This window comes from Mandrillus leucophaeus, unplaced genomic scaffold (assembly GCF_000951045.1).
Source record: "Mandrillus leucophaeus isolate KB7577 unplaced genomic scaffold, Mleu.le_1.0 Scaffold750, whole genome shotgun sequence".
NCBI classification, from domain to species: Eukaryota; Metazoa; Chordata; class Mammalia; order Primates; family Cercopithecidae; genus Mandrillus; species Mandrillus leucophaeus.
Window position 1 is genome coordinate 317,485 of NW_012108142.1, and position 9,928 is coordinate 327,412.

General features: G+C 41.0%; 1 protein-coding gene across 2 annotated transcripts in view; it reads right to left on the minus strand.

The window, feature by feature from the left end:
- MYO16 (myosin XVI) overlaps positions 1-9,928 on the minus strand; it is a 655,611-nt gene that overhangs the window by 24,793 nt on the left and 620,890 nt on the right. For both annotated transcript variants that reach the window (XM_011966244.1, XM_011966243.1), the window contains exon 34: positions 4,197-4,288. In XM_011966244.1, coding sequence (XP_011821634.1) covers positions 4,197-4,288 — 92 coding nt within the window. The remainder of the gene's footprint in view (positions 1-4,196; positions 4,289-9,928) is intronic.

Here is a 9,928-nt window from a genome sequence, read left to right on the forward strand (position 1 = left end):
TCTTACAATGAATTCCTGAACATGATCAATATGCATAATAACTTTTTATGTTCTTTACAAAAACAAAAGAATATTTTTAAAAACTTGGCAAGAAATATGATAAATGCCCATAATGACACTAAAAGAACATAAAGCACATGATATTACTGCGGAGAGCAGACTGCTGAGAGGAATAAGAAGGCATGAAGGAAAAGGTGGTAGAGTTAAAATAGTAACATAAATAGAGATAGTCTATGCTTAATGAAACAATTAAACATCTCATTTCTCAATGTCAAGTATGGACCCCTAAACAGATGTGTAACTAGAAATTTTTATGCTGAGGGCAAGCGCCAAGCATTTTTGTTTCTGCGTCCCCTTCTGCCATCATTCTGCCTTCAGGCCGTCCTCCCACCTCCCTGTGACTTTCATGCTTTTGCTCTATTTATAAATTGTGGGCTTCCTGTGTCAGGTTACCTGGCCCTCTGAGTCAGCAGAGGATTGCCATCATGGCAAAAAATGCAAAGAAGTCATTCTCGGCTGGATGACGCTCTCAGCATTTCCCCCACTGCTGAGCCTCTCACCACCGAGTTACTTCTAAAGGATTGCATCACGCCAAATAGCATAAACTTAAAAAAAAAAGTAAAATCTCATAAAATAGTAAGTAGATAAATGTCATATTCCTTTCATAAACGCTGTTTAATTCCAAAGCTAATTTAGAATACTTCTATAACCTACGAAATTCTAGATTTGCGTCCTGGGAACTGTCACAAAGCTCCGTCAAGGGCCAGTGTGTGGAATTCCATGAAGTCATATCTCACAGCCAGTTTTATTCATGCCCAGTGCTTGGGAAGTGCAAATGAACACAGCCTCATGCGCAGCGCAGCCAATGTCCTAGCTTTTGCTATTTTCAAACATTTTACGTAAAATTAATGTTCACTACTTTTATGTAAAGCCATTATAGTTTTCAAATTAATAAAAAGTTATAATGGAGTACAACATCAACTACATTTTCTATATTCTTTTTCTACATAAGCCACCACCATATACCGAGGATCCAGTCCTATCTGAAAATGTTTTGCAACTATTTTGAGAACAAAGGAAGAACTTGTACACAGAGTGGAAAAAAAAAAATACTTGTTTGGGTGTAAAACTTTATGGATAATAACAATAAAATTAAATGTGTATATTAGTCAAAATTCTGATTTCTAAGCAAAGGAAACTAACTCTGGACATCTCAGGCAGGTAGAGGCTTTATTGGAAGGCTAAAGAAAGACATGAATTTCGACAAAAAGGTCTGGCGAGTGACTGAGGTGGATGTGGGGGCTGATGGCTGGCATGCTCTGAGCAAGGTTCTTCTCTAATATTCTTCTGCTGGTGCTGCATGGAGCCACTACTGCCCAATGTCACCCCATGGAGCTAGGTCAGTTGTTGTCCCTTCCAGTATATGTCCCTCGCTCTGCATCCATCATAGGTAGGTTAACTGAGCCCATCTTATATGTATTTGTCCAGCTGTCAAAGCAGCAGGGGAGGAAGAGGGAGTCCCTTTCCTTTATTTTCATCATGGTAGGTGCCAAACTTAAATGTGGGACTGGCAGGAAAAAGCCAAATCACAAATGTGCACTATCACTACTGAAGACTTTTATTTTTGAACCAAAAATTCTTTAAGCTTTATGAAACAGGCCAGGTGCGGTGGCTCACGCCTGTAATCCCAGCACTTTGGGAGGCCAAGGCGGATGGATCACTGAGGTCAGGAGTTTGAGACCAGCCTAACCAACATGATGAAACTCCATCTCTACTGAAAATACAAAATTAGCCAGGTGTGGTGGTGCACAGCTGTAATCCCAGCTACTTGGGAGGCTGAGGTAGGAGAATCGTTTGAACCTGGGAGGTGGAGGTTGCAATGAGCTGAGATCATCCCATTGCACTCCAGCCTGGGCAACAAGAGTGAAACTCTGTCTCGAAAAATAAAATTAATTAATTAATTAATTAATTAATTAATTTTATGAAACGGTTAAATGACTCCTCTGTTCCTTTTAACGGATTATGATAAGTTCATTCTCAGAAACGGAACATATGATCTTGATTTCCATTCAAACTGTGGACTCAGTGAATTTTCCATATGATCTTTGGCAAATTACTGACTCTATTTTCTCTTTTCTTTATCTACCATAATGCCCAGACATTTTATCTTCCTTGAAGGGAGTTTATTAAAACTGCTGATGAGGCTAATGAAAATATAGACACCCTTAAAGAGAAATTTCCTTTTTGGTCACCATTTAATTTTGCTGCTACACGCCCAATGTGTCCGGGACTGGATTTTATAGAATTTCTATTTAATTCCATTAGTAGAAAAGCTAAAAAGCTGCTTCTCTGTATGTGTCCATACTTCTTGTATAAATGTCACATGAGAGATAAATTCTGAAAGCCATTAAACACATAGTTTCACATAACTCTTACAGCTTCTCACCAGTAAGGAATCTGTCTCATCACGTGAGTGCCCACGATTTGCATGGAAGAGAATAAGCCTGGGTTTTCAGTTTCCTTGAGAAAAAGAAAGTGCCCCAAGATGACTGGCAGTTCCTGCCTCATCAGGGATGTCTACATTTGAAAACAAGGCCTCTTTGAAATCTGAGACTGGAAAATGATTCCTGATGACCTTTCCCATCTCTCTTTGATTCTTAGCCAAACACAGAGGAAAAGTCACAAAGCAGCCTACTATATATACCTTCTTTCAAATGACTCTCTTTGTCTAAGAACCACACTGTAGGGGCAGGCCTGGAAAGGATGTCAGATGGCCTAGCGTTGTGTTGTAATGTACAGGGGCAGACCTGGAAAGGATGTCAGATGGCCTAGCGTTGTGTTGTAATGCACAGGGACAGACCTGGAAAGGATGTCAGATGGCCCAGCGTTGTGTTATAATGTACAGGGGGGAGGCCTCTGATACAAAAATCAAACCAGTGTTCGTGACCAGGAGGTTCCCCTCTGCACCATCTCAGAGGAAGCATCTGTGATGCTTACAAGGTAAAGTAGATGCATCTCTAAGGAACAGAGGGGAGATTAGGACAATCTATTATTGCAACCAATCAGCATTTTCTTTCTATTTCAGTGCCTGGATATCAGTGCAAGTGATTTCAGAAGATTGCCTACTGTAAGATTTATTCTTAAGATTCAAATTATTGATTTTTCTCACTACCTCATCAGTGTTATTTAGAAAAATCTCCGCTGATAATATGGCTGTGCCTCTATAATGCTAAATATTCCAAGGAAAGCTGATCATTAGCTGGATACTTGATTTCATGGAAACATCTGGATACTTGGCTGAGGTTATTTTAGATTTTTATGTAGATGTTTGACATAAAAATTGTGCTGTAACTTTAGATAAAATGAGAATCCTGTTGCTAAAGCAATAGTGTGTTAATATATTGATAACAACGTCTCCTTACTTAGTGGTTTGTGCATCACTTTGAATGCAACATTACATATTTTAAAGATAATTATTTAAAGTATATTTTAAAATTCAACATAAAAGGAAAATAAAACACTACATTCTATAATATAAATTCTTTTACTTTCTAAAAGCACCAATGGGTTGTTTTTTCTTCTTCTTGAAGTGATAATCTTGTTTATTTTGGTGAAATTGTTAGGAGCAGACACATGAAACATTTACATGGAATCAGTAATACACCTCCAAACAGTTTTGTGGACTGCAATCTCACTTTGATTTTACCATGTTCTCATGATATGTCATATTTCAAATCAATGTGAATTACATGGAAGTGAATGTCATAACTGAGATAAAATCCATGCCATGAAACCACAGGTGGTGCAAGCATTTTACTCCCAGGTGTGGTCACTAAGAGTCGTCCTATTTTAGCCAAGGCCAAATGCATAGCAACTTCATTCAGCAGGTTTAATACCATCTTCACCCGAGAATAATTTTAAACTACCACAACATAAATTAAATCTACGATATTTCATTTAAAACTATTATGTTTTAGTTTTTTTGGACATTATTCTTTATTTTGGAAACAGGTGGAAAATTGTAGTCAGCTGAGATGGAGAGAGAAGACCATTCAGCCCAAGGAGTGCAGGGCAGAGGTGAGAACAGCTGAGCTCTGCAGTCCACACACAGCATCTATTGGTAACAAGTTAATGAAAGTCTTGTCATAACTGAATTCCATTTGTCACTGCACATGTGAACAGATAGACGTCATTACCTGAGTGGTGTGACTGTCCCTGTGTCTCTGAAATGTCGAAGTCCCCGTGCCACTTATAGACAACCGTGAGTATCCATCTTCTTCAGGTAAACCTATTGAGGTCAACACAAATTAGGAATTAAGCAGTGTCTCCATTCCAAATAAAGTAAGTCATGCACTCATTACAATAAACTAGAGTTGTTATATTTTACAAATTGAAGTGATGTTCCTTAAACACAAACTAAATACTAAATTTTGCAATGAAACATGGGCTCGCACAGTATTGTGGCAGCTTCATTTAGGAAAAGAGGGCATATCCTGCCAAAGGAGATACAATGATAATAAAGAAATACGTGATAATAGCACAAAAGTGAGCAGACAAGTATTGGAGGGGAGAAGGGAAACTTCCAGATACTGAAAAGGTTTGAAGACGCTTCCGGGGTCAGTGACGGGTCCACTGAGTCGCTGGGGTGACTGCAGACAGCAGAATGTGTCTGCCATTCATAGGACTGCAGGGAGACGAGGAAGGGATTCGAAGTCAGAGCATGACTAAGCCTGTGTGTCCGATGAATTCCACTGGCTGTAGTTCATTTTGTGCACAAGGAAGCAAAGAGATTGGCTGAATTTCCATGAGGAAAAGGTGGGGAGAGCTGCTGATTCACAACACCAATTCACGAGCAACCACGTAGAGTAAGTTGTAGGTTTATGAAACTTTACATGCCCTCCAACAACATGAAGTCGCTATGAGGCACCAAATGATTTTATTAATTATCCTTTATGATCAAAGCAGTTTCCCACCCTCTGCACTATTGGCATTTTGGCCTGTATAATTCTTTGCAGTGGGGTCTGCCCCATGCATTACAGGATGTTAAATAGCATCCCTGACCTCCACGCACTAGATGCCAGCAGTGCCCCCATTTGTGGCACCCAGAAATGTTCCCAGACATTACCAAAAGTTCCCTGGAGGGCAAAGTCATCCCCTCCTACACTGGCTGAGAACCACTGTGATACAGGCATCATGCATCACCAAAAGTGACTTTGATTAATAAACATGAATAGACAAAAAGAGAAATAAGAACCCAACAAAATGAATTCAACTCAGAGAACTTTAACTACTGAAGTGATTACTGCTCCCCTCTGAAAGCATAACTAACTAGCACACTGTAATTGATTAAACATATACATGATTCCTAAATTAAAAATCATTAGACAATCACTGCACACTTTTCCGATTATAGGAGAGAGTTCCTCAGGGAAGTCTACACAATCCTGTCAATACATAACTAGCGCTTCCCAGTGATCTTGTTACATGTCCAGATACCTTGGTATGGAAAAGCTAACTTCATGAAGACTGGGCATACAATGGCTGGAGAACAGGTCTCAGCCACAGGCAGCAGCAGTAGCCTCAGGTGCTACGTGGGAATAGTGTCCTTAGACACTGTGGCAACAGGACACAGGAAAGGCTCCAATCACAGTGAGTGTTGGAGCAGCCTGAAGTTCACACAGGCAGAAGGGAGCATGGCAATTCAAGATCAGGCACAATATGAAATTTCAGGAGACTAGATAAGGCAGATAGTTAGAAAAAAAAAACGTGTTTCCAGATAGTAGAGCACAACAAGGGCTTGGGGTTCATGTGAAGGACCCCCTCTTAGAGGGGAATAAAGGATGGGGTGCTGGGACGAAGGGGCTAATTGACAAGCAAGATAAACCTTAACTTCTACAGGAACCATAAAGAAACCAGTTCGCCAGGAGAAGACAATTGTGATCCATTTTTCAAAACTAAATTATAAATTAGAAGTTGGGGATGGATGCGGCGGCTCATGCCTGTAATCTCAGCACTTTGGGAGGCTGAGGTGGCAGATCACCTGAGGTCAGGAGATTGAGACCAGCCTGGCCAACATGGTGAAATCCCATCTCTGCTAAAAACACAAAATTACCCGGGCCTGGTGGTGCACACCTGTAGTCCCAGCTACTCCGGGTGCTGAGGCAGGAGAATCGCTTGAACCCGGGAGGCAGAGTTGCAGTGAGCCAAGTTTGCGCCATTGTACCCCAGCCTGGGTGACAGAGTGAGACTCCATCTCAAAATAAATAAATAAATAAATAAAATTAGAAGTTGGATCTCAGAATCAAAACAGAAACTCAATTGAAAGGGTACAAGCTCAGAGCTGAATCGATAGCCTGCTGAGCACTGCAGAGAGTCAATTAAACTAAGGTTAAAAACATTTATGAGCAAGCTCTGCATAAGGCACTGGGAAATACAATGAAGAATGAAGAAATGTCCCCACCCTTGAGGAAGTCATAATTCAGTGAGAATGACACTGAAGCCAAACACACAGCAGCATGATTTCAGGATTAAGAGGAGTACAGGTCACGTTGAACGGGATCTTGGAGAAGGCAAGCATTTATTCTGATGGAAGGGACTAGAGGAAACTTCATGGTGGTGTTGCCAAAGGACCTGGGCCTTCCAGGAGGAGGAGAATTGTGGAGGGTGAACAAAGTCGAGAAGGACATGCCTGGCTGTGAGCACCAATGTGATAAGGCAACAAAACACAAGGACGCTTCGCGGAAATGTGACCACACTTTGGAGACGAGAGGTAGCACTGCAGACTTCCCAGAAGAGACGTGCTGCCATTTTATCTAAGTCATGAGTTCAAAGGTATTTCATTCGTAACTGTTGACTAAAGAAAGGATGGGTCCCAGAACCTGTGTCAGGGCTCCACAGACAGGGATGGATGCAGTGTGGGCAGGTGCTCGCATGCAGGTGTGGAGGGCCAGGTGAGGACAGTGGGGAGGGAGGCAGGTGCGTGGGTGCTGGGGGAGACTGGCATGTGGAGGAGGGGGTGGGACAAAGGACTGAGCCCGAGAAGTCAGAGGGAAGGTGATTTTGGAAGGTTGTAGCAAACAGGCCAAGGGTCCTCATCATGGCCAACTGACCAATGTTGTGAGAAGTGGAAGGGGCAGAATGACAGCCAGGAAGCGCCAAAGGTGCAAAGGAGGTTACACGGCAGGAGGGTTTTGTTTTGTTTTGTTTTGTTTTTTCCAGCACAATATTTTATTTCGCTGCCATATTAGAAGTAGTACCTTTTTAAGGCAAATAATTTTAAAATGACACATCAAAGGCACAACCCATGAATTAAAAAAACAGATTCATATCTCTATATAAACATTAAAAATAAACATATTGATGATGCCCTAAAAATAAAACGTGTATTTTAAAAGAACAATGTAGAACATTGAAATATATTAAATATGAGGCTTTTTAATTCTTAAAACATCCTACAGATCAAAATAAAGGACCTTCTCCCAGATATTAAACAGCGGACAAATAATAAGTGTAGAAAATAAAGGAGAAAAAAAATGAATGACTAACAAGTAATACACATATTCAATTCCATTAAGAATTCCAAGTAATGGATATGAGACTACAGTAACATTCATTTTATCTATCAAAATAACACAGTTTTAAAACTTTTTATTACAAACATTTCAGACATAAAGAGACTATGTAGTGAAACTCCATGCACCCATTCCAAGCCTTGGGGCTGTCAATTTTATCCATTTTTATCCATTTTTTATTCATTTTTCACTTAAATCCCAGAAATCATGTCATTTTAGCTGTAAATATTTGTACATGTGTCCCTAACTGACAAGAACTTTTTTTTTTTTTAAACATAGCAAGGATTTTCTCACACAGCTAACAGGAACATTGCTAAGCAAAGGCCCCCAGAAAAGTCCCACAGTCTTGTGTGGGTAGAGAATCCCATGGTGCATTTTAACCAGGGTGAAGACTCCAATCGTGTTGGAGGAACATTTAAAGTGAAGATAGAGCTCTTTATCTGTGCCTTCATTAAAGGGTGGAATTCTGTCCGTGAAGAAGCTTCTGCACATTCTGAGAAGCCTCCTCTGCTCCTCGTACTGCAGCAGTCTTCTCCCCAGACCAGGCTTGGAGTTAACAATTCCCAGCTTAGAGATTCATGTGTCCCTTGCTGAACATATTCTTTCCAGGGTCGCAACAGTGTGCTTCAAAAAGTCGAGCTTTTGGTCCATTTGATACCAAACTACTTCAAAAAGCCATTCTTGCCCAAATGACAGCAAGTCAAGGTCTTCTGAAACTGCATCCACTCTACCCTATCCTCCAGATATCCAGCTTTTCTACTCAAAGAAAACATGCAGATGCTCAGGGAAGGAATTCCCCAAAGCTGATCTTCATGGCCTAATGGATATACTGTGAACACTCCATAGAACCTGCTGTTGTTCCTTTAAACTTGGGTGCGCAAAAATCAAAAAGGCTTTGGCCTTGATTGAGGGTTTAGCAGGAAGAAGCAGCCTCTGCTCTTCCTCTCCTCCTGAATTGGAGGCTGCTCAGAGCACTGAAAATTAAACCTTCCTCCAGGACACAAAGAGCAATGGCTTTTAGGACATCCTCATCACTGTGATGTAGACCTGGTCCCTGGAGTTCTGTGTGATTTTTAAAGTAATTTTGAAAAGTGAGAGACTCTGGGGCCATGAGGTCTATATGCAGAGCCCAGTGGGTTCATGCAGATTCTTATAAGAAGACAAGAATGAGGGCCAGGTGTGGTGGCTCACGCCTGTAAACCTAGCATTTTGAGAGGCCGAGGCGGGCGGATCACGAGGTCAGGATATCAAGACCATTCTGGCTAACACAGTGAAACCCCGCCTCTTCTAAAAAGGATACAAAAAAAATAGCCAGAGGTGGTGGTGGGCGCCTGTAGTCCCAGCCACTCGGGAGGCTGAGGCTGAAGAATCACTTGAACCCAGAAGGTGGAAGTTGCAGTGAATCGAGATCGTGCCACCGCACTCTAGCCTGGGCGACAGAGTGAGACTTCATCTCAAAAAACAAAACAAAACAAAACAATACAAAACAAAAACCAGACAAGACAAGAATGAGACAGAGACTTTCAAGGGGGGTATGGCACTGAATTTCACATGGCTAACCAGTTGGAATCTGTTAGTCAAATCTGTCATTTTGTAGGGACCCAAACTTGTTTAGTCAATGGCAAGGTGGTTTGAATTCTCTTTTTACATCTGTCCAGTTTTCCAAGTATTCCATTACCTTTAAATCCACTCCCCTCTTGATTTCCATGAAATCGGACATCTGTCTTCTATCTCTTGAGCACCTATTGCATGTCTCCATTTCCACCCTTCTCAATGTAAATTTCTCAAAGTTTGGCGTTCTGCATTGTTTAGTGGTCACATTTCTTTTCTTATTCCTCTTTATTATTTTTCTTCTGATGCTACAAATAACCACCATGTCTCCAGCTTCTTTGAAAATTCTGGCTTTTCTCTTTCTATCCTGGAACCCTGGCCTAAACTCCAAACCTGTAATCATCATTTACGGAAAAATCATCCATAATCAGAAGTCCTTCTCTCTCGAGTTCCAAATCCACTTATGGAATTAACCTCCTTTGGGAACTGCCCTTCCCTTCTGAAGAGTGCAGTATTCTCCCATCATTTGCCTCAAATTCTTGGAGTCGTTCTTCACACCTTCCACTTCTTGACTCCTATACCAATACAGTCTAATACTCTTGCTTCATGTACAAAACCTGCCAAGGCTTAAGTGAATGAATTCAAAACTGGCACCCCCAAACTCAGTTTCCAATTCTGTTGTTCACCCTGGATAGTACAATCAGGTACACTTCTCCAAAATAGCAGACAGTACTCCCTCAAAACAATGGCAACCCTTTCAGAGACATTCTTTTTTTTTTCCCTCTTGTTTTTTCATTTTTAATTTT